We start from the raw sequence: 25,510 nt of genomic DNA, 5'->3' as shown, positions 1-25,510 counted from the left end.
CTAATGATTAGTGACAATGTTAAGAAGATTAACCCTACATCTCACCAATTCCCTAAACACCCTCTCTAAACCCTCTTCAATCCCATCAACACAACGATCAAGATTTTGCAAACTCATCAACACCCTCTCCTTACCAAATCCACCATCCCTCAAAGCCAAATCCACACATCCAACCTCATTCACAACACCTTTGTCATGATGTTCACATTTGTTACCCACCACCCTCGCCACCCGAGACCTAACCGAAAACGACGACGACGATGAGAAGAAGAGCAACGCGCTCCTAAACACCCCCACGGTGACGCCCCTCAAAACATGATCCGACGCCTCCAATTTCTTGAGCGCCTTGAGGCATTTCTTGACGCACTTGTTCACCCGCTTCCGTGATTCCGCGTAAGAAGCGACGTCGTTTTGGAGGGCTGCGTTGCGTCGCAGCGCGGACTGGAGGGCTCGGGCGCTCTCCTTCGCCATCTGCGTTACTTCTCGGATGCTGCTACAGCAGTCGAGGAGCTCCAGCGATTCCTCGAGGGCGTGGTCGATCGATCTCTGTGTGAGGTTGTGGATGGAGTTGTTGTAGAGCTCGGCCAGCGTTACTAGACTGGAGATGATGGTGTTTGAGGTGAGAGAAGAGGTGGATTTGAGCTTCTCTAGTTGAGCTTCGAATTCTGTTGGATGCAGCCTTGATGGGAGACTGATTGACCTAATGTCCATTTAAAGAGAGGTTGAGAAATGGCTGTGTTGTTTTTGCAAATGGTTGGTGATTAACTGATACTATATATATATATATATATATATAGGGACAGCCACTTTGTGGAATGATTAATGATTGTATTTTTTATATTGACTTTGTTGGGGTATTCACTATCAGTCCAGCATAATATAATGTTTTTTTGAAAAGATTAGGGTGATGGCAAGAGGAGAGACATTGTTTAATATTTTAAAATTTTGCAAAGCAGTCACACAAATGCATTGAATATTGACCATGGACTAATACTAGAATTTATATTTGTCTCTCGGCCTCCCCAACCAATACTAGGATTCATTCGACCAATTCTAGTCCCATTTTTATTTTTATGTCACTTGAAGGACTTTCAACATATTTGTACGTACGAACTTGAATTGCTATTGCTAATGGCTGCTAATATTTTTTTTATATAAATTATACTCCTAATTACACCACGAATGCCACGTGGCATCCTACCATATAAGGATTGTGTTGATAAAAGGTGAGATACAAGTCTTGCCGCGAAAATTACAAGGAAAAGGAAACAATGAAAATTACACGTTAAACGACTGAACAATTACACGGAAATATGTTGTGAAAAGCGGTAAGCCGAGTCGAGGAGTCCTCTTTCCGCAAGACGAGATACGCCCCGGTAGTGCTCTCGGTTTGGCGTGTCGTCCCCAAAGATAAAACGGCTTCGTCTCTGGAGTAGCAGCATCGCTAGCAACAGAGCTCCGACGAACCGGAGTGAGGCGGGGGCAGAGCTTCGACGGGAAGTTATGCAGAGAAGGAGTATGAAAAAATGCTTGTGTTATGTTCTATCTAGAATGCAGAGGATGCATGCCTATTTATAGGCCAAGTCCACCTGCAGGGCATTGATGGAGTCAACAGCCATTATGTGTGCCATGATGGCTTGACTGTAACCGCCGGGGGTTATTGACTGGTGCACTAGCCAGTGGGAGTTGAAGAGACACGACGCACCTGGACACGCTACACGACGGGATACACCATGGACCCGGCGGGGTCCATCGGGGATCTTTTGCCTCCCGTTATGGGTCGGGGTCCAGCGGGGACCTTTTGACTCCCGTTGTGAGTCGGGGTCCAACGGGGACCTTTGGTCTCCAGTTATGCGTCGGGGTCCAACGGGACCATGACGTGAACCAGGACCCGTCGGGGATAGCGTGGAGTTTGGGGTGGTCTAAAAAGAACAAGCGGGGCTCGAACCACGCTCAACGAGCAGCTCCAAAGAACAGCCCAAAGATCACACAAGGCACCCGATGCACGGGTCGCGGGCGGGCGGCGGCGGCGCGCCCGTGTGGGCTCTGTCACCCATCTTATTCCACGATAATTATGACACATGATAATTCATCTGATTAAATACTTCATCAAAGAAGTCTATCATCCCCGATGTGGGATAATTAACACTTAGTTAATTAATCCCTTAGTCTTTTTACATAGCTCATTTCTAGCTTTATTGTGACCAACTTTAATATATTATTTCTCACTCACCGGGAATCGGATTTGAGAAAATGAATATACTACGGTCATCTACTCGGAACGTAGATCGACGTTATTGCATTTAATTTCACAAAATTAAATGTCTTGTAACATTTATTATTAATCAAAAATCATTTGACCAAGCTCAATTCCAACATATTGTAGTATTCATTCTTGCCTATTGCAATATAGCTAGCTAGATTGATAGTTGTAAACTATGTTTAGGAAACATTGACCATGTGTGACAGTGACAGAACTCTATTTAATTTCAAGAATATAGTAATCTTCACTACTACGTACCATTTCCAAAAGACATGATCAATTTCGATGCTGTAAATTAGCTTAACATTGTTTCGACACAAATAGTGTTTACCACACTAGAATTAATTAACCTTGAACAAAAACCAATGATTTCAACATCAATATATTATTGGTAGCTAGGTGCTAAAAGGTTTGTTGAAAAGGAAAACTATAGGTAGAATATCTATATATGAAATGAAAATGAGTTGGCATGATAGGCTATGTTAGGCAGACAAGGAAGCACTCCGAATATGTGTCATTAGATTTGCTAATTATTGATTGATCCAGCGATCCGAGATTTGGAGTGGGAGAGGGTGGTTGCAAAATATACAAATGTAGATTTTTATTACACAAACTATAAACAGAAACTATAAAAAGCTTCTTCTAATGAGATTGATGCACAGAGAAGAGGAGACATGGGCATGTGTTTGAAGGCCAGAAAAAGAGCCAATTGTATGATTAGAGAGTATAAAAATCTTATCCCTATAAAAAGAATCAAATGAATACATTTTGGTTATAAACCATGTTTACCTTACAAGAAACAACAAGTACGAGATTTATACTGCAGCTCCACTACAACCATATAATTTACCTAAGAGTGGAGCAATTTTTGGCTTATTACTCTACTACTACAACAAACATGTGCTCGTAAAGGATTAATGTTGGGTACAGAAGAAGACAAATATAAGCTTGAACTATATAGAGTTCATTAGAGTTACAAGTTACAAACTACCACCCAAACGAAGACTCGTTGCCTCCATACCTGATCGAGCTGTTTCATATAAGAAATTCGAAAAACTGAAACTGTAATACTATATGATCAATGCTTATAGACGATTAGCACATGTCGCAGATAGAGTTCAACATCAATTCGGAACGGTTACTTCAATCCTGGAGTTATAAGTGTATTGTCTTAAAGAAATTGGAACAATAAGATGGAAACAAGTCTTAATTATAAGATGCAATGTATGGTATGCTCTTGCTCTCAATCACTTGATCAAAAACCTCATAAACTTTAGCAACTCCGTCTTGCCTACATAATGCCATCATGCAGTGGCGGAGCCAAAATTTTGACATTGGAGGCCCAATACTTAATAGTTGTAGGATATTTTTTGAAACTAGCGTCGCCGAAAGCAGCTCTGGCGTTAATAGCAGAAGATGTAAGAGGGAGAAATTAGAGGGTAAGTAATAGTAAGTGAACATATGTACATTGATTGTCACTAAAAGCAACGTTGACATCAAAAGAGTTGACATTTGGGATTTTAGCATTGGCATGCCATCATTCTTAGCTGCTATTAATAACACTATTCCTTAACAATGCTTAGTAACACCAAATAAAATATAATATAATTTCCTAAGAACAAAGCCTTAAAATTAAATGCATATAAATTTACACGTTTAATTCAAAGTACATAACACTTATTCAATAAATTATGCAAATAATTCAACATAATCAAAATTTGCAAAGGGAATTGACACAATAATGAGTAGTAGTACTAAAAATGAATTCATTTTAACGTAAAATAATAATAATCCATATATATTCAAAATAAAAACATAAGATGTAGAAGTCTTAAGGATAATAAATAGAATTAGAGAAGGATAAGAAAAATAATTGATAAAAAAACAAGATTGTATTTATAATTGTCAATCCTATGCTCTCATTTAACAGATCGAGCCAGGGGCGGAGCCAGCATGTATGGAGCAGGGTCAAATGCCCCCCTCATGCCTTCAACACTATAGTATTTTTATATATAAAATGCCAATTATATTAACAAACTACACTAAATGCCCCTCTTAAATGCATAAAATTTTTCTACACAATATATTTTTGCCCCTCCTCAATTAAAATCCTAGCTTCGCCCCTGGATCGAGCCATGAGTAAAAATGACTACTACACTAGTTTCTTCTGATCCTCTTGTTGTGATTGCCGGATTCGGTTCGAGAAGCACGGGGTAAGGACTTGGGCATGTTGGTAAGATTGAGATAGTCCCGCAAGTTTCGTGTGAGCCCAGCAAGGCCAATGGAAGTGAAGAAGTTAATAGCATACCTTGCGTTTTTGGGATGGTCGCCCTTGGGGACAATAGAGTGTTGCAAGAGACGTTGATCAAGCAAGTTGATGAAGATATGAGAAGAAGAGGTGGTGTCTTCTTCGGTGAGACATACGAGGGCCAAAACCTGCCAGGGCAAGGCATCGGCGGCAATCAAATGTGCATAGAACATAGCGAGGTTGGTGAGTTTGATGGTATCGAGACGGTGCACAGTGGAATAGTGTTGGGCAAAACATTTGTGGAAGTTGTGCTGATAGATTTTGTTCATGAGACACAAGCTCTGGCCAACAAGTGCGTAGTAGAGTGAGTAGCTTGTCATCCGGCCGCAACACTCCAAAAGCATATTGCAGAGTTCCATCTCCCCACCAGCAGCCCCCTCTAGTTTGATAATCTTTAAGAGCTTATGCCCTGCTTCTTCAAAATTGAGACTTGACATGATGGTTAAGTAGATGGCTTTGCGGAGGTTAATCAAATTTGTCTCAGTGTCGTCCTTGATTGAATATGCTGAACCAGACTCTTCTTCATCTTCATCATCTGCTTCTTCTTCTTCTTCTTCGTCATCAGGCAGTAATTGCTTCTTTAGATCTTGGTACCTGGTCTCGTTCTGTAGGAAGTGGGGATCGGGGTGGAAAACATCTAAACTGTTATGACCATCAATCCTGGTCCACTAGGTCGAGCGCTGGAGGGACGCCCTGAAACTTAGCTGCTTTGCGCAATGCAAAGAGGTCAAAGACAACGATACACGCACGGTGATGGTGGAGGAAAGATCCACATTCTATAACAAAGCCAACCGCAACCTCAACACTGTCATTGGTGGGATTTTCCAACAGCAAAGTGAGCATCTCAAGAGCAATAAGCTCATCAACCACCTGCTGCATCACCAGGTGAGCTATGAACTTGAGGGGAGGACCGCGACGAGCTGTGAATTGTCGTTGCGTTTGTAGGCCCTCTTAGGACGATCCTCCCGACCAGGAGACGGCCTATTTTAGGGAACTTAGTGTTGACCACAGAATACATCGGTGAATGTGGAGATGCCATTTGTGATTTTATGCAGGCGCGGCAGAAGAGGCCACGCCCTCGTATCAGATTTTCGGAGAAGAGCTCTGGGATGATGTTCTTGATGTTGGCTGCGTTCAGCAATCCGTTGATGCTCTTCCTCAGAGCCTCCCATTCCGTTCGTTGATACGCGAGGCTGCTTTTATCCCCCTCGATTTCCTTCATCCTCGGAGGAGCGGCTACGTACACACCAAGGCTCCCTTCCATATTCAACGATTCCGATGGAAAATTTGGGATGAGAAAAGGGAATATATATAAGGGAGAAGTAGAGCGCATGAGTTTAATTAAGGCAGGAAATCCATGCTAGGAGTAATTATGAAAGGAAAGTTTTTTTTATTTAAAGTTATAAAGGTAATATTTATAAAATAATAGTAGTAAATAAAATTATATGATACTATATTTACAAGATTAATAAAAGCGTGATCAAATAATGGTAATGATAAAAAATGCTCTATATATATAATAAATTCAAAATAAAAATATTTGAAATTCAAAAATCTTAACGCACACTAATTAAATAAATTATACTCCTTTCACCATTATGGTAGTTGAGTTGTATTTACTTCAACTTGGCTCATAGTTGAGTTATTTCATTTTTTAACAAAAAAATTATTTTCACTCTTATTTCTCTTTCTCTTTCTCTTTCTTTCTCGTACTTTATTATATTATTTGGTAATCCTTTATTAAAAAATTCGTATATAAAAATAATAATTAGTAAATACTTAGTAGTATAATTTTTAGTTTAAAAAAAGGACTCCCCTCGTTCCATGTTAATAGAGACGTTTTCTTTTCTGCACTCATTTCAGAAAATTAATAATAAATAGTTAAGTGGAGAAAAAGTAAATTAAGAGAAATAATAATGTAAAGAAGACTCTTCTCTATATTATTTTCTCTCTTATTTTACTCTTTCTTCACTTTAACTATTCATTACTCCATTTGTCCCACTTTAGGAGTCCCGGTTGACCATATTTGGGTGTCCCACTTAAGGAGTCATGATTGAAACATTCCATAAATGGTAATAGACCCCACATTCCACTAAATTTTTTACACTAACATTTTATTATAAAACTAATATATAAAAGTAGGATCTACATTCAATTATTTTTTTTCATCAACTTTCCTTTACATTTTTTAAACTATTGTCAAACTCAAATGAGACTCCTAAAGTAAGACAAAGAGATTATTTTTTTTCTGAAATGAGTGCAGAAAATGAAACGCCTCAATTAGTTAAGGCGAAACATAGGGAGTGTATTTTATCAATTTACTGATATTTTGTAGCTTAAATATAATGTATTATATCTTAAATTGTTGTTATGCACGTCTATACATATAATCATTTCTATAATAAAATAACTGTATTACTTATATCTGTAATGATACTGATGATAATTTTTTTATTTTGTATATTACTGCCCGTTGTCTATAAAATATTTTCCAAATTTCATAATATCATATTCCCTTCGTCCTACAAAAATATGCATTTTTTTCATTTTAATTCGTTCCAAAAAAATATGCACTTTCTAATTTTAGAAACTTTTATCTCTTTAATGAGGTGCGACTCATTATCAACTAACAATTGATTACTTTTCCTCTATACCTCTATCTTTCTTTACCAATTTTGCATTAAAACACGTGTCGAATCCAAAATGCATATTCTTTAGGGATGTAGGAAGTATATTATTGTGATGAAATGTACTAATTTTGAAATTAATTTGTATCGTATATTCTTCTATCATTAGTCTAGCTACATGCCGATATGAAAAATGCAGTGCGTATACTTCCAATATTTGTCCATAATGGAGTAGTATTTTTAAATCTCTTTCGTAATTATATGCTATTAAATTTAATCATTTAAGAATTCAAAAGAAGAAAGCTGATATAATATTTATTTCTTTCTATTTTGTTTTATAATTTAAGCTCATAAATATAGTTTGATAACAAGCCATGAAAGTCGAGAATTACCTAATGACGAGGTACATTGCAAAATTTTAAAGAATGAAAGAATCTACATGAGGTGATCAGTGGATTAGACAAAATTTAGTAAGGCAAAATTTAGTTTGATAGTTAACCTAAGACGATATTTATCAGTATAAAATTAATCTAAATTTAGATGATTTTGATCCCTCATAATAAAATTAATCAATAGCAACCAAACACTACTACTATTATCAATGTCGTACTAGTATATACTCCCTCCGTCCACAAATAGGAGTCCCGATTCACTTTTACCATAAATGGTAATAGGGTCTCACCTTTCACTAACTCATTTCACTCACATTTTATTTAAAACTAATATATACAAGTGAGACCCCTATTCCATTAACTTTTTCCACCTATTTTTTCTTAACATTTCTTAAAACTTATGCCACCAAGAAATGAGACTCGTAATGGCGGACGGAGAGAATAATTAGATTTCCTTTTCAAACGACAAGAAACATATTGGACTGAAATTGGGCCAGTCTGCTATATTACTTCATAGACGAAAAATAATCAAATCATACTTGAGAGAAGCAAATTTAAGATCACGACACTAGATGGGCCCACAGTTGGAAGTTGCCTATCGGATCGACTCAAGATGACCCTCCTAACTAAGATACTTATTACAAAAGGTAATAAAATATATTTATTTTTACTTTATCTCTTTTATACTTACATTCTCCTTTTACTTGACAAGTAAAATAAAATAAAATAAAACTGTTTAAAATCATATATCGCTTATCGCTCGAATATGAGGTCATTTTTTGGGCATCCACCTAGAATGTCCTTTAGTCTTCTCCAAGTTATAATTCACCTAGTCATGTTAGTATTTACTTCTTTTTCAGACTACAATTCATAATGTTATCTATCCAATTAATTTGCTTTATTCGCTATTTTTTACTTCAAATAGTTATAAATTTAAAATACATAGCAAAGTTACTTCATTAAAAAAAGAAAATTATCCATCCAAAATTTTAAAATTTAAAATCCTATAAACCAACCCCATCCTCCTCCCCGTCCCACGCCCCCATCTACAATGGACAATGCTGCTTGTTGGGACAGCTCGGGCGGCACGACACCTTCCCATGGCCTCCATTGCAGATGGCCTAGTTACTATTATTCGGTCTACGATTAAATTATCTGTTTTGTTATTTTGATTGCTCACAATTAAATGATTCATTTATTTATTCTTTATTTAGAGTAAGTGAATCTTATACTCCACTAATTTATTACTTTCAAATTTTATTATAAAACTAATATGAAGATGAGCCTCATATTATATTAGATTTTTTATTCACTTTATTTCAAAGTTAAATAGTGTCTTCAAATTGTGATAAGTCATTTAATTTATTGTTTTTACATTTTATTATAAAATAAATAAAGTTAAATAGTGTCTTAAAATTGTGATAAGTCATTTAATTTATTGTTTTTACATTTTATTATAAAATTATATATGAAGATTAATCTTATGTTTCACTTAATTTTTTATTTATTTTATTTCACAAAGTTAAATGGTGTCTTAAATTTCGTGATAAGTCATTTAATCACGAAGGAAGAGACTAGTAGTATCTTTAAACAATTCGTTGAATTCTAAAAATACCATGTGCCCTATTAATTTTATGGATTTCGATAAATATCATGTGCCAACCCAACCCCACTTGCACCGTGTCACCTTCAAACATAATTAAATTATTGAAGATTTCTTAATTAATTATTGTCTAGTAGCTTGGTACAACTAATTAGATAATGTTAATATTTCATGATAGCTCAATCAACCCATTTAACTTGCTTTATATTTCATGATAATGTTGTATGAACTTGCTTTATATTTTAGTTTCTTTGTTAGTTTACACATCATAAACTTGATTTTTTTAAGCTAATTTACTCATTATATATTTAAATAAAAATTATTTAAATTATTTTTAAAATCCGTGATAAGAAAAATGAGAGCTAAGCACTTAACTAGAAAAAAGTGTTCAATCATAGCAATAATCTAGTGAACTGATTTCGTTTAATTTTGTATGTAGATTATACCCGGTTTTTCTTATTAAAATTAAGTAAATACTTTTATTTCAGGATATTCAAATTCTGGAGTTAATAATTTTTTTAATCCCTTAACTAGATTCAATCTCATCAATTGTTTCTACTCTGAAATTTTGTTGTATCGATAAGAAATGTAGGTCCTATATATTTCTACTATATAATAGAATAACAAAAAAAAAAGTTTATTTTCATGACCAAATATATTGACGTCTGTTTAATTAGTTACTTTTGGGAGGACCAATTTGCGAAACCCCCAAATATTTAAACTTCCTTCAACTAGATTTTCCATTTTCTAATAATTTCGAGAGGATATTCATGCGAAGATTATCACTACAGCGCACACCCACACAAATAAAGACAAAGCCCCCACAAATAGCTAATCGAGTTTTTGATTGGTTCCATATTCAAAATTTTCACCTCAATTATAACACGATTAATCACAGAAGCTCTAGCCCTAGAAACAGCCATCATCCCAACATCGAACTGCAGCATGGAAGCTGATGTCTTGATTTCCCCATAGTTTGAAACCCCTTTTTTTAGATTTATTGAGCAAATAAAAGAAAATTGGAGAAGAGGGTTTTACGGGCTTTGTTGTAAATTTGGATAAAGTTGGGATTTTTACGGCTGGATGAAGATGTCTGATTTCTGGGTGTTATTCTGCTACTTGTTTTGTTTAATGGGCACTTTCGCAGCTTATGGAAACGTGGTTTTGATAGGCAACAATGTTACCTTGTCGTTCGAAGACATTGAAGCTAATTTTGGTTAGTTTTTTTTTGTTTTTTGTTTTTGGGGTGTGTTTCTGTATGATTTTTAGTTTTGGCGGAGTTTTCAACTCTTATTCAATAAATTTTGGGTGAAAAAATCGGATCTTTCTCATGTAAAACAGAGGTTCTTGAATCTAACTGGAGCTATGTGTCAGTTTGGTAAATTGAAATATTTTCCTAGCTAGTTATTAATGATAATTGGTTGTTGGGATGTTTATGTTAAGCTGTGATTTATAGATTTCGAGTTTGTGATTTCGAAATACAATTTTCTTGTTTATTACTGTTAAATTCAATAACTTGAAAACACAATTCTTGTTTTCTATGAATGGCCTATGACTGGTGTGGTTTATTGTGATTTCAGCTCCGTCCATTAAAGGATCCGGGATATGTGGGACGCTGTCTGTGGCTGAGCCTTTGGATGCTTGCTCACAACTGACTAATAAAGTCGTCCCAGTAGCGAATAACACCAGGTCTCCGTTTGTGCTGATAGTCCGAGGTGGGTGTAGCTTTGATGAGAAAGTCAGAAGAGCTCAGGCTGCAGGGTTTAGCGCGGCCATTGTCTATGATAACGAGGATGATTTGGTTGCAAGTATGTCTTCTCTTCTCCGCCTTAGCTTCATACCTACATTTCCTTAGATACATAGCTTCATCGTTCCTTAGGATATCCTCTTCTAATTAACCTAAGATATGTAACGTACTTTTTTCAGATAGTCACTGAATATGTTTGTTCTAAAATTTTTCGACATGGAAGTTGGTATTTCTTCGTGGCTCAAGTGTAATCTCTAGGGCAGCATCTTAGGTTACAGAAGTCGGGGTTTAAAGTAGGTTTCGACATGAATTTGGTATTTCTGCGTGAATCACAAACTCAACTTTTCCTGGTTATGAATCTTTGAGCCTCCATCTCTTTTACTTGTAAGGACTGAGCTGAGCCTAATGCTATAGTGATCATATATGTAAGCATTTCTACGTCGCTTTAGTGGATGTTTACTTTGAGTGATATTAATCTTAGACAGATTACAATAATATAGGTTGATTCACAGCATATTTTGATGGATTGAACGATTTTGAGTTGTTTGTTCATGTAATCGTTCAAATACTCGTTCATATATATTGTTTGTCTAATCTACATTAATAAAGGCTTCCTAGGGTAACTTCTACTTGTTCGGGTCCTTCATATCTGCTCTATTTTTAGCTGTGAAATGGTAATGGTCTCTCTATACGATCGAATATAATATACCCTGCATCCTCATTGTCGAGAGTATACGAAGAGGTTAAGATCTTGAAATATTTGTATCTTCTAAGTGGCTTTGCTTTTCCGTAATGTTTGATTCCAGTCTCTTCGATTTGATAATGTACTAAAAGCATTGGTTTTTGACATGAAAATGCAGTGGCTGGAAATTCTGCCGGTATAAAGATTCATGCTGTGTTTGTCAGAAAAGTCTGTGCCGAGGCACTGAAGAAATATGCCAATGTTAGTGACACGGAGGTGTGGATAGTGCCGAGCTTTGAAGACTCGGCGTGGTCTATAATGGCTATCTCCTTCATCTCGTTGCTCGCCATGTCTGCTGTGTTGGCTACATGCTTCTTTGTCCGAAGGCACCGTAGTAGAAGAGGACGACCTCAAGCTCCACGTGTGCGAGAATTCCACGGGATGAGCAGCCGCTTGGTGAAAGCCATGCCGTCCCTAGTGTTCACGGCTGTTCTCGAGGACAACTGCACTTCCGCGACTTGCGCCATATGTCTCGAAGACTATACCATGGGCGAGAAGCTACGGATACTGCCATGTCGACATAGTAAGTGGTCCCCTCTTTCGGCTGCATCTCAATTGTTCTTATGTATAAATTGCACTACAGTTGATAAATTTCTTGTTATTGCAGAATTCCACACGATGTGCGTCGACGCGTGGCTGACGTCATGGAGAACGTTCTGCCCAGTATGCAAGCGCGACGCCAGGACCAGCAACGGCGAACCACCAGCGAACGAATCCACACCACTGCTCTCGTCCGCGGCAGGTTCCCTCGCTTCCTCCTCACTCTTGTCGTCTTTTAGGTCGTCGCTAGCATCGTCATCAGCCATCCAAATAGGTGGATCTTCTCGGACACCGTCAGTCTCTCTGCCTCAGTCTGTCTCCTCGACCCCTTACAACCCGCATTCGCTCCTCTCTCACCACCAATCCTCTCATCTGAGTGCTAGCCGGAGCTCCGTCAACCTCCAGAACATGTCGTCGCAACGATCCCTCGGAGCTTATTTAGTTTCACCCCACTCTTTAGGTTACCCTTCCTTGTCATCTCTCAACTCAAGATACATGTCCCCTTACATCCCAAGCCCCGGCATGGGCTCCTCAAGCTACCTCGGGTCTTCAAGTCATCAAGCTAACCAGTTGCTCTATGGCGAGTCGGCCACGACTGAGTCGAGACCATTGCATTATAGTGGGTCGGTTACGAGCTTCTACGAGGGGTCTTCGAGCCATCAAGCTAACCCTTTGCACTATGGTGAGTCAGCCATGACTGAGGCGAGAGCGTTGCATTATAGTGAGTCGGCCATGAGCTTCTCGCCGTTCGCCTCAGCTCATTCGCTGCCGGACTGTTAGTGAAGAAGCTTCGTAGCTTACAGATACAGTGAGTGTTTGATTGGCGTGCTCAGTTGTTGTTAAACTTGTAAATTTGCCGTGTAAGTTGGTAATTATAATGATAAAAGCCTGTGCCTTTAGTCACTCACTTTTATTTTTCTTCTTTTCTAATTTGTGGGTTGTGCTCTTGTTTTGTATATATATATATATTTAAGATTGTTGGTGCAATTCCAGTTTGTGAGTTAGGGATTCTTACTTTAATTTTCTGACAATAAGATGTGAAAATGATTTAACAGAGTTAATTTGTTGGACAACAAAATGTTTTTTTCTTTGATTCATTGGTAATTAAAAAAATGACAATTACAACACCATCTTTAACTTTTTTTTTGGAAATAACTTAATTATATCAGTGATGAAACCATATACATTAGTGATTATAACCAATACATATAAGCTACCTTTTTGGTGACTACTGAGCATTTTTATCTAAAGCTTGTAATAGTAATAAGCAACAAGAAATTTTAACAAGAGGATTACTGATTCTTCTCTTTTCCATATGTACAAAATGGCGAAAGAGAGCCAAAATAAGCTACCTTTTGGTGACTGCTGAGCATTTTCTCCTAGCCTTCATTTGGGGATCAAGAGGCAACCCTGCAGCGACGACGACACAATCAGATTTGTGATGAGGAAGATAGAAGCAATACGAACAGAGCATAACCATACGTCGTTTACTGTAAAATGGTCTGAGCAGTTAAGTGATGGCAATAGCCATTCTGTTGAGAAAGTAGGCCGGTTCTGATGCTTGCTTTCACAGTCTGAGGGGACAAGTTACCATGAGTGATGGCGATGATGATAGGTAACAATGAACGAACAATTATAGGCACGGAGGGTTAGTCGATCCAAACCTAAAGCGCGCAGAAGCATTCTGTGTGAAACGAAGGACTGCATATTTGAGTGGAAACCTTAAACTGTGTGAGTAATACAGTTTTGCAGGGGTAATTAAGTTATATCATGATCGTGTGGAATCAGATCATACCTGCCACACTGATGGCATGAAACAACGATGTGGTTTATTTTGAGCACATCTTGGATCAGGTGTCTTCTCATTGGGCCTTTTTCTGGAACAAGACAGGCGACAAACATAAAGGAATAGAAACAGCAGTTGCAGAAATAAACCAAACTAGGCGTAGCAGTTCAGCATGATCAACGAGGAATCTTATATACTTGGCCTAACCTTATCACTTCAGTTATCGATTGTTTATCACCAAATGCAGCTGACTTAGTGGCTAAAACAAGCATGGGATGCACCACCAGAAGCCTCTGGATCTCCTGAACGACAGTTTCAACCACCGTCTGCAGGGAGAGGCTCTTCCTGTCCACAAGTAAGATAAAGGATCCGTTAGGGAGCATGGCAGTAAAGGAAAACTGGTAAATCGAAGCATACACAGCAAACCGAGAAACTAAACCAGCAATGCAGATGTCAAGAGCACAATAAATAAAGGCATGAAGACAAAACTAGTTCAGATTGATTGTATGCCTTAACATGAGGTAAGGGGAATGTATCAACTTGTGAGAAACCTTATGACTCAATGAGTAAGACCAGAAGCTGAAGAAAGAATTAGAATGATGAAATGACAGGCAAATAAGCTAAGAATCATCACAGAGACATCACCGGTTCTTGTTGTTCCCGGTTGATAAAGTTGGTAGAGCACGGTCCATCCAGTAAAAAGCCCCTATGCTGGTTCAGAGAATTGCTTATATGTTACTGATATTACATAGGTATCTACAAAATAGTTCTATGAACAAACTGCTCAAGAATTATAAAGTAAGACAATAACACATGAAGTTGCATAACTGTGTAAGCCATATTTCACCAACAATTTGTTATCTAAGCCACAATAGGAAAGGGCATTAAAGCCCTGGTGTATTGTCCATTCCATTCATCACCCATAACAGAAATGATCGTGCTACTCAGTCGACATTTGGCCTTCAAGACTATGAAAAGCTAATCCCAGAATCCAAGGTCATATACCTGCTTAAGGCCTTATCAGCATTTTGGGGTTTTGTGAATGAATCGGTTCTTGTGAAAGGAACTATGCACAAACTCGAATATGCTGCTAAACATAGCTAAACCAACCTGTCAATCAAAAGCATATATACAGCACTACCTCCCTTCTCCTTCTCCTGCTGAATCCGATGATGCAGTGTCTGCAACAAATGGACGAACGCTTTAGTGAGAACTATGCATAAACGAAATCTCATCACTTTTTCAAGTGGATGTATGACTTCATGATCTTTGATAGATAAATAAATGTCCAGAGCTGATGCACAGAAACTTAATTTCATCCTCTCTCAGAATCGAGGCATCCATTTGATGAAAAATAGTACAGTAACTGGCACAGATCTACAGCATATAATGAGACCTAATGTTTATGGGAGAAAAGAAATTGACAAAACTTGCAGTATAATTCATCACTATGGTAACTAGAAAACCCAATCCTCTCACCTTAAGAGTAGCAAGAAATTCGAAACTATTGTAACATCGCATATACAAGAAACGCCTCATGGATGCAGCAAACAACTCTTTATCATATTCATTTCCATTTCCCTTCAAGCTGCTTCTTCTTAACCCTGAACATCATCCACATATCAAACTCCCCCTTTCCAATTTCAGTTTATGGGTATACACTATCAGTCAATTAATCATCTAAATAAGTTCGATTCAGTAAAAAATTACCATTAGCATCGATGATTCGCCGCTGCAAAGCTCGTGCGATGCTCAAAACGTCAAAACGGCAGTCCAGATCGACGAATAGCACAGCGCGCTCCAGCCCTCCATAGCTCACGCCCTTCCACTCTTTAGGCAAAATGCAATTTATCGCCGCCTGCGTAAAATCCCAGCCATAAAAAATTTTTAACTATTAATTGAGCTTCAAGGAAACGAGGGGCATGCTATTATAGCGATTGGTCGGTGGAATCGAGGGCCGAGGCTATTTAGCTGCGGTTTTTACCTGGATGAGGATTAGGGTTTTGGCCGAAGGAGAGGGCCCCACGATTTCGACGACGTTGCCGGCGCGGAGGGGGAGGCGGTGGAACGGCGGCGGCAGTATGAGAAACGGGCGCTCTTTGAAGATTCTGACCAGTGCTTGCTCAGCTGTTTCGTCTGCTGTGATCCATGAAAATGCTGACGTCATGTTTCTCGGCGGGAAGAAGAGAAAAATTGCTTATATATGTTATTTTAGTTTTAAAATTGGACAAAATATAAATCATAAAATATGATCAAATTATAATTCATCCCATAGTTTTTTAAAAATTGAATTACATATAATGAACCGTTTAATTTTCATAGTCATCTTATTTTTCTCTATTTCGATGACATTTTCCCTTGTTTAAAATTGACTTTATACATTTGATCAAAATTTGATAAACTTTCACAAATTTACTATGCAAAAAACTTCCATTAATGATTTAAGTCACTCAAATATAGTGTCAAATAAAATATAGAAAATATAACCTCTATCGATAGTTTTTCCTACGTATTTTTCGACATGAATGCATTAGGGCATCAGTAACCCCGTCCCCATTTCCGGCCCCAAGTCCCCTCCACGTCATCATTCCTCTACAGTTGCGGCCCAGGCCCCAACTGCTGTAACCCTGCAGGCCGCAACTCGGGCCGCAACTAATAAATGACACTATTCACAACTCCAACCTATTTAACTCGAAAACGCAATTCGTTGAACAATTGAAACCGGGAAAATGCATTGTTCATTCGAAATTAACATTACATTACTAGACGAAGCAAATTTAAAATACAAGAAACCCGGGCCACGACTACTACTTCTTCATTTGGGCGCGAAGGTAGGCGATCATCTCACGGTGCAACTCGAGCTCCTCGTCCGACATCTTCGATGTATCCCTCGCTGTCAACTCCGTCAGCTGGCTCATCCGCCATGTAATATTCATCTCCGACAAAGTGTCGGACATCTTATCCACAGACGGATTGGTCGGCGGTGGCACCATAGCGGAGTTGCTCGCAGCTGCCTTCCCCTTTGCTTTCCTCTTGGCCGCCTTTGTTCCTGTCGGGCGGCTCTGAATGCTAGGAGAGGAGTAGAAGACATCGTCGTCTGTCACGTTGAGGTCGATCGCCGGACCTCCTTCGCTCGAAGAGTAGTTTCCGGAGGCGGAAACTTTGGTTCTCTTCGCCGCCCCAGTTGCCGCCGGCTCAGCACCGCTGGTGTACTTCGGGCTCTTCTCGACGAGCTTCCAAACTTCGAAGTACTTGAAGGTCTTCTTCCCGTCAGTGAAGAACGCTTCCTTTGCCTTCTCGACGAGGTCCGCCTCGCTGTGCCCGCTCGGCCACATACGGACTACGTTGGCCCACTTTCCGTTCCACTTGCTCATATCCGCCTGGACCCGGCCCCAATGCTTGCGCAGCTTCACGTAGCTACGCTCGCTCGACCCTTCCGGACGGCCAGCGTTATATTTCTGCGCAATCCGCTCCCAAAAAGCCTTGCCGGTCTGCTGGTTGCCGATGATAGGATCCTCGGAGACGTCGATGTAGTTCCTCGCAAGCCACATTGTCTCGGGCGGAGTGTACTTCTTCGGCCCATCCTCCTCCCCGACCTTCTCCTTTCCCCCCTCTTGAGCGGGCTCCATCTCACTGACCTCGAACTCGTCGGTGTTGACCGGCGATGTAATGTCGCCGTTGCTACCGACTCCCGGACTAGGCTGTGTCTGCGATGGTTGCGATGACGGTATGTACCAATTGTTCGAGTTAACGAACTCCTCCATCTCACGTTGATCGCTGTTGAACCAATCCATTGGCGCCGAAACAAAGGGTATGATAGAGTATTGAAATGGAACGCGGGATTGAAATGGATGGAACGCAAGCTCGTATTTATAGACATCGAATTTAAAAAAAAATACAAAATTGGATTTGCGTCCCGGCCCGAAGACCGTGTAACGCTGGGCCGGGACGCGGGACTTGCGGCCCGTCACCGTGCAACCCCGTCCCGGGCCGGGACGCGGGACGCTCCCCAGGCCGGTCACGCGTCACCGGGACGGGCCTGAGCCGTGCCGCCCTTCCGTGTAATGCATGGGACGGGCCGGGACTCGCGAGATGCGGCCCGGCCCCTTGCGTTACGCATGCTCTTAGCTCGGTTCGACTAATCCTTTTAGTACATAGCTCTGTCTCACCATGTGCATATTCAAATCTTGAAGAACCAAATAAACTTCCTCCATATCCATCTCAAATCCCCTTCCAACTGAAAATGAGTGAACCTTCTTCTTCACCTCAATCCAGCTCTGCGCCGGGACCTTCCTCAAACCCTTCTCCCTCGCCAACGTCCTCACCCCCGCCGCCTCATCCCAACGCCCATTCGTAGCGTACAAATTCGACAACAACATATATCCACCCGTCGCGCCACTCTTCATATCAAACATCACGGCCGCACTCTCCTCTGCATCATCTACATTCCTATGCATCTCACAAGAACTCAACAAAGCCCCCCAAACAGGCGCGTTGGGCTCCATCGGCATGCTCTTTAGAACCCGACGCGCCTCCTCAAGTAGCCCGGCCCGCCCTAACATATCCACCATACACGAGTAGTGCTCCACACCGGGCTGGACTTTGAACACCCCACTCATCTGGTTGAAAAGCTTGCGGCCTTCGGGCACTAGCCCTGCGTGGCTGCAGGCGGAGAGGACACCAACGAAGGTCACCTCGTCCGGCTTCACCCCTTCCTCGACCATTTGCTCAAAAATATCGAGAGAATCGAGACCTAATCCGTGCATTCCATACCCTGTGATCATTATGTTCCATGAGATTATATCTCTAAACACCATTTTCTTGAATAACATTTCCCCTGCCACTAAATTCCCGCATTTCATATACATATTTATCAAACCGTTCATCACCAATAAATCTTCATCCATACACAATCTAATCGTGTGGCTATGAATCTCTCTCCCAAGAGAAAGAGCTGATAATTCACCACAAGATGAAAGCACACTAGCAACCGTCAAAGAGTTAGGCCGAACTCGAGCACTCTGCATACGTCGAAAGAGCTCCAAAGCCGCTTCCTTTCGCCCCTCACTAGCAGCAAATCCGCCTATCACTGCAGTCCAACTCACTACATTAGGCCTCACCATGTTCGAGCTCTCCAGCCTTAAGAACACAGAGAAGGCGTCATCACACAAGCCGGTCCGAGCATAGGCCGAAATCAAGGCGTTCCAGCTCACTAAACTCTTCGAATCAAGAGATGAGAAGAGAAGCTCTGCTTTCCCCACAGCACCATTTCTCCCATACATGCTCATAAGAGCATTGCTCACAAATATATATATTTCAAATCCACCTCTTATCACATGGCAATGAACAATCTCACCTTTAGCAGCCATTTCTCCATCACACACTGAGATAACAACAGCTATAGATTCAGCTGTAGCATCAACCCCTCTCTCTCTCATCAAGCAATAAAACTCCCATGCCTTCTCATCAATCCCACATTTTGCAAAGCTCGAGATCACCGAGGTCCAAGTTACCTGATTTGCCTCCCACCCCTCGCCCTCCATCCGGTGAAGCATCCCAACTGCGCCTTCGCAGTCGAAGTTCTTGGCGAAACCAGACACCACAATGTTCCACGAGACACGGCTTCTCAGAGGCATTCGGTCGAACACCTTAAGCGCCGCTCCCATCACACCAATCTCTCCATACATTCCCATTAATTCATTACTAACATGTAAATTACTCGAAATCCCAATCCGCACAGCATGAGAATGAACCAATTTACACAACCTAACATCATCAAGCATCGCACACGCCCTGATAATCAGCGGAAAACCGAATTTATCAGGGTGGAGATCAACCTCCCGCATTCGGAAATACAATTTAACAGCAGCTTCATACTTAAAATCTGAAAGATAAGCACGCAGCATTGAATTCCAAAACAGAGAGCTACAGAAGCAGTCTATGGGGCAGTTATCAAACACCTTGCGTGCATCATTCAAAAGGGTGACTTTTGCGTAGGCAGAAACAAGTCTAGCCGACAAGAACGCCGAGGAAAACGAGGAAGTAACGGAAATCTGCGCGTGGATCTGCTTAACGGGGCCATCAAGATTGAATCTTTCGTCGATTTTGCTGATGCAATGCTGAAGAAGACGGTCGAAGAAATCAACGCGGCTATTTCCCGGTTGAATATGAGTTGCTTCAGCAGAGGGAGTGAGGAATTTGAATGATAATGGAAAGAAACGTTTGTTGAGTACAAGAGGTTGAATGGTCATTACGCTCAACCATCACTTAGATCGAACTCTAAAAAGTAAAATACTTATAATTTTGCATTATTTCATGATATTTTGGCTTTTTTCTTCACTTTTTGTCTCAACGGTATTTTTGTTATTAATAATAAAAAAAATACCTAAAACGATATTACAATCCTCATTTTTGTTAATAATAATAATAATAATAATAAAAACCTAAACGATATTACAATCCCCAGTACTCAGGTGTGCTAAAAAAATGCACCTTTTCCTTATTTATTTCATTCCCTTTTGCTATCTCACTTAAAATAAAAGTAGTAGTACTTAAGGTATGTAGTTCTACTAATATATACACACTAGTATAGACTATCAATCCAGCATAATGTAATGTTTTTTTTGAAAAGATTAGGGTGATGGCAAGAGGAGAGACATTGTTTAATATTTAAAAATTTTGCAAAGCAGTCACGCAAATGCATTGAATATTGAATACTAGAATTTATATTTGTCTCTCTGCCTCCCCAACCAATACTAGGATTGGTTCACCAATTCTAGTCGCATTTTTATTTTTATGTCACTTGAAGGACTTTCAACATATTTGTACGTACGAACTTGAATTGCTATTGGCTAATAATGGCTGCTAACATTTTTTACATATAAATCATAGTACTTGAAAGCCACGTGGCATCCTACCATACAAGGATTATTGTATTCATTTTTGCCTATTGCAATATAGCTAGATTGATAGTGGCAAACTATGTTTAGAAAACATTAATTGACCATGTGCGACAGTGACAGAACTTTATTTCAATAATATAATCTTCACTACTACCATTTCCAAAAGACATGATCAATTTGGATGCTGTAAATTAGCTTAACATTGTTTACTACACTAGAAACCTTGACCAAAACCAATGATTTCAACATCAATATTATTGGTAGGTGGTGAAAAGGAGGAATATAGGTAGAAAATCTATTTATGAATGAAAATGAGTTGGCATGACAGGCTATATATGTTAAGCAGACAAGGAAGCACTCCGAATATGTGTCATTAGATTTATATTCAAATCTATTCTCTCAATCCTTGGAAATTGGTGGAATTGATAATTATTGATTGATCCGACAATCCTAGATTTGGAGTGAGAGAGGGTGGTTGCAAAATATACAAATGTAGATATTTATTACACAAATTATAAACAGAAAGTCTCTTCTAATGAGATAGATGCACATAGAAGAGGAGACATGGGCATGTGTTTGAAGGTCAGAAAAAGAACCAAATGTATTGTTAAAGAGGTAGAGACCTTTAATTTCGTTCAATATTATAGAAAAGAAGATATAAAAATCTTATCCCTATACAAAAAATCAAATGGAATACATTTTGATTATAAATCATTGATATGTCTCGTTCTAAGCCTTGGTTAATGGTTAGGATAACGTGCTTGATTAAATATTTTGTGTAAAATTAGTTGCTAAAGTGTGCAGGGTGTCAGGTACAAGTCGGGAGGAAAGAGTCGCAAGGAATCCGGGTGAAAAGGACGTAGGAAGGGTGCAAAACAGTCAGGATGCATGCCATGTAGCTCGGGCACGAGATGGAAGGGATTGCTACAAAATGATCATCTAATCATGTTTACCTTACTAGAAACAACTAGTATGAGATTTATGCAACTCCACTACAACCAAATAACCTAAGAGTTGAGGAATTCATGGCTTATTACTTTACTACTACAACAAGAGAGACAACAAACATGTGCTCGTAAGGGTTTAGCAAACATTTAACAAATGTATTCAACTTCCAGATTATATTCGTTGTTAGGTTTTTAATATACGAATCCATTAATGGCTAAACATTTAACAACCATCATAGAAATTGAAAAATTGTAAGCCGTGCATCCGAATCGCGATCCTCAACAACCAAATTTCAACTTCTGAATAGAAATTACTTCAAACCGAAGCGAGACGAGAGAGAAGCTGCGTCGTCTCAGACTAGAAAACATTGAACAACAATTACCTTACAAAGGGGGCAGCGACGGGGCTGGAGTGGTGGCGACGGCGACAGGGGTGGAGTGGCGATGGAGACGAATGAGCTGGGATCGATGGAAGTGGCGAATACAGAGCATGCGTAAATGAAATCCCTTGCTCTATTTTAATTAAAATGCATAAAAAAATCCATTAATTTCTTTCATATTTTTTTATTTTTACTCCCTCCGTCCACGAAAAATAAGGCGCTTTGTGAATATTACGAGTTTTAATGTAAAATTGATAAAGTAAGAGAGAAAACAAAAAAGTAAGAGACAAGGGAAAATAGTAAGAGAGAAGTAGTGTTAGTAGAATGTGAAGTCCATATAATTAGTAAGAGAAAAGGGAAAATAGTAAGAGAGAAGTAGGGTTAGTGGAATGTGGGGTATATATTATTTGAATCTGCTTTATTTTTCGTGGACAACCAAAAATGACAAATGTGTCATATTTTTCGTGGACGGATGGAGTATATTTTATTAAAAGAATAATTTTTAGTGACAAATTTAATCCACCAATTTTGGAAAAATTAGATCCTTCGGCAATCATGCTACCAAAATTTCCAACGGATATTCCGCCACTAATCTATAAGTAATCAGTAATACTGGCTGAAAATATCTGCCACTAAAATCCGTCAGTCATATAAACATATTTTGTAGTGATAAAAAAAATGAGGAAGAAATAAAATGTTAAGCAATGAAAACAGACGAAGATGGGAGTGTTTTATGTACTACTCCAGTGTTTCTAAACCAACCATTGTTTCTAAACCAACAAATTCAGAGTGATAACAGTGTACAAAAAGAGAGAGAAAAAATCAATGGATCTAAAATAACAAAAGAAACAAAGCAAATTAAATTTGAATAAGACAGACAAAATTAAGAGGCGCGGAGAAAGGCTGCTCAGGCGCAGCAGCTATTATCAGATATGACAAAAAAGTGATACACATTATGTGGGCTTCTCTCATTTATCTTTATTTTAAATGACTTTATGTAAGTCCATTTTTGGTAAGATTTAAGGAATAAAAATTACCCTCGCCGTCCTCAAATAAAATCTCATTTTGTCATTTTAGGATATCCATAATTTATAGTCTCATTTAACTTTTTCCATTCTAAGTAAATAGACTCCACCATTCAACTAAATTAGTACATTCACATTCTATTATAAAATCAAGAGGGAACATCATTTTTGGTTCACGAACTTTGTCAAAATATCATTTTAGGTTTGTGAACTTTGAAAATATCATTTTAGGTCCGTGAACTTTGAGTTAGTATCATTTGAGGTACATTTTACTATTTCCAAGTTTTTTTTGGACGAAAATACCCTCAATACCTTAAAGTGTATATATTTTTAATAAATTTATCATATACTCATATTTTTTTATAAATATCTTTACAATATATTTTTGACAAATTTTCTAAATATAATTTGACCTTAATTATTATCACTTAATTTTGTGACATGCAGGTAAAATTGCTTCTTCAATTTTTTATATTAATTTTTTTTAAAAATTGAATAAAGAACTTTCTTTAATAATAAAAAATTGAATAAAGATCTTTTTATAAATACATTTACAATATATTTTTTGACAAATTTTCTGAATATAATTTGACTTTCAATATTATCATTTAATTTTGTGATATGCAAGACGTTTTGAATATATTTTGGCTCACTTGGGTCCGCCCATGCGTGTATATAAGCTATTGCCTAGATTTATAAATACAGGGTTACAATATATTTTAGCTCACTTGGGGAGTTGTTCATGGCAAATGTTTTTCCTCCAGAAACAAGTATTAGGGCTTGTTCATGTTCCCTGAAATGCCCAGATATTGGGCTAATTAATGGACTTTGGGGGTGTTCAAGGTTCTTGTTGAAGCCTACTAAAGCCCGGTGCTATTTATCGGGCCGGCACTGTTCAGTGCTGTTATCTTTTGAAACCATTTCAGAAGCAGGAGATGGTAAATCATTTCCGGTCTCGAAATTCGGATCAAGTTATGAGTGTAATTGACTCCTTTGCCCCTGAAATGTTTCAAACAAACACAGGCGTGATGCCCTTCTTCCCCCTTGTACAAAAATCATATGCAACCCTAGATCTTCACTACACGGTCTCATATATCGTCGGTGCTTTGGAGGTGGCGTGGTGAAGTTTTCCAGCTCCGACAATTCCCCTATTAACCCCAGGTATTCGCTTGTTGATTTTCATGGCAATTTGCTTATACTAATCGGCCAGTGGATTCTTCCTGTGCGCAAAGTTGAAGCATCAGGAAAGCTAAAAAGGAGAAGGCTAGAGTTCGTAATCGTGCTCCTCATCTTGTCTCTGGTAACCTCGGGTTAGCAGCAGTTAATCAAGATAAATTGTTAAATTTGGTAGATATTGCGCAATGTTTACTGTTTTTGACGGTATTGGTGGTCTTACGTTTGTCGTTCGGGCTAATATCGCCTCCCACCTTGTTTAGATCTCAAATTTCAGGCGTTTAAAGTCGTTTATGTAACTTTGAGTGTCAATAAAATTTGATATCACAAAAAATAGCCGATTATTTGCTCATCCATTGGTATTTAGTTAAGGCCAGTATTCGGATCTGTCAAATGAGTCTTCATGCTACCAAATCAGCGCATTTATGTTTGTTGCTCAAGGACATTATGCTCCTTTATCGTGAAGAAACCACTACATTGTTACGTCGCTACATCCGTGCCCGATGTAGACGTGAGAGACGTCAGATTGTAGAGGACGCGCGGCGACACAGCGTGCTCAACAAGATACCGGCACAGTTGAAGTACTTAGACCGGTTAATGAACGTCACAAGTTCTGCATGTGTTTCCAATTTACGTATGGACCGTAACACGTTTGGTAGGCTGTGTCGGTTACTTTCCGAGAGGGGGGGGGTTGACAGTGGGTAAATGCCTTGGTGTAGAAGAGCAAGTGGCCATTTTTGTATCAGTATTGGCACACCATCAGAAGAATCGAGTTGTGGGGACTACTTTTTGGCGTGCAGGTGGGATTGTATCGTATTATGTAAATAAGGTACTTGCTGCTGTACTTAGCCTGTATCCGGTACTCCTGGTGGACCCTGCACCCGTTCCGGACAATTGCACCGACTACCGGACAATAGACCAAAACACACCATCCTAGTTAGACAATCACATAAACGTACCGTCAAAACTATATGTCGTTAACTGAAGCAGATGGGTTTACATACCGTCGCAATCGACCCTGCTGCTAGGGCTACCACCCCATGGACGTTTTCCGGAGTTGGGGATACATACATTC

General features: G+C 39.1%; 4 protein-coding genes and 1 pseudogene across 5 annotated transcripts; 1 reads left to right on the top strand and 4 right to left on the bottom strand.

Annotated features, from left to right (window-relative positions):
• LOC121793105 lies at positions 1-711 on the bottom strand. The gene has a single exon (XM_042191297.1). The coding sequence runs from the start codon at positions 709-711 to the stop codon at positions 1-3; it is 711 nt and encodes a 236-aa protein (XP_042047231.1).
• A 3,709-nt stretch (positions 712-4,420) lies between these two features.
• On the bottom strand, positions 4,421-5,835 carry LOC121793103 (annotated as a pseudogene).
• A 4,115-nt stretch (positions 5,836-9,950) lies between these two features.
• Positions 9,951-13,209, top strand: LOC121782178 (receptor homology region, transmembrane domain- and RING domain-containing protein 2-like). The gene is made up of 4 exons (XM_042179915.1): positions 9,951-10,409; positions 10,774-11,001; positions 11,801-12,205; positions 12,290-13,209. Exons 1-4 carry the CDS (start codon positions 10,277-10,279, stop codon positions 13,000-13,002), a joined length of 1,479 nt encoding a protein of 492 aa, XP_042035849.1. The 5' UTR covers positions 9,951-10,276; the 3' UTR covers positions 13,003-13,209.
• Positions 13,210-13,354: 145 nt separating this feature from the next.
• On the bottom strand, positions 13,355-16,488 carry LOC121782164 (DNA repair protein XRCC2 homolog). Of its 2 annotated transcripts, XM_042179895.1 has the most exons (10): positions 15,993-16,487; positions 15,719-15,866; positions 15,488-15,612; positions 15,119-15,189; positions 14,654-14,719; positions 14,216-14,353; positions 14,018-14,099; positions 13,887-13,923; positions 13,705-13,796; positions 13,355-13,632 (listed from the first exon to the last, which is right to left on the bottom strand). In XM_042179895.1, the coding sequence occupies exons 1-10, from the start codon at positions 16,173-16,175 to the stop codon at positions 13,609-13,611; spliced, it is 966 nt and encodes a 321-aa protein (XP_042035829.1). In that variant the 5' UTR covers positions 16,176-16,487; the 3' UTR covers positions 13,355-13,608. The 2 variants fall into 2 exon arrangements, with proteins under 2 accessions (XP_042035829.1, XP_042035838.1); XM_042179904.1 differs by lacking the exon at positions 14,654-14,719 and having other exon boundaries at positions 15,993-16,488.
• Positions 16,489-18,053: 1,565 nt separating this feature from the next.
• LOC121782154 (putative pentatricopeptide repeat-containing protein At1g17630) lies at positions 18,054-20,259 on the bottom strand. The gene has a single exon (XM_042179884.1). It carries the CDS (start codon positions 20,257-20,259, stop codon positions 18,133-18,135), a length of 2,127 nt encoding a protein of 708 aa, XP_042035818.1. The 3' UTR covers positions 18,054-18,132.
• Positions 20,260-25,510: the final 5,251 nt, after the last annotated feature.

The sequence above is a fragment of the Salvia splendens genome, chromosome 2 (assembly GCF_004379255.2).
Source record: "Salvia splendens isolate huo1 chromosome 2, SspV2, whole genome shotgun sequence".
NCBI lineage: Eukaryota > Viridiplantae > Streptophyta > Magnoliopsida > Lamiales > Lamiaceae > Salvia > Salvia splendens.
Note: the sequence above shows the minus strand (reverse complement) of the source record. Positions and strands in the feature narration are given on the sequence as shown.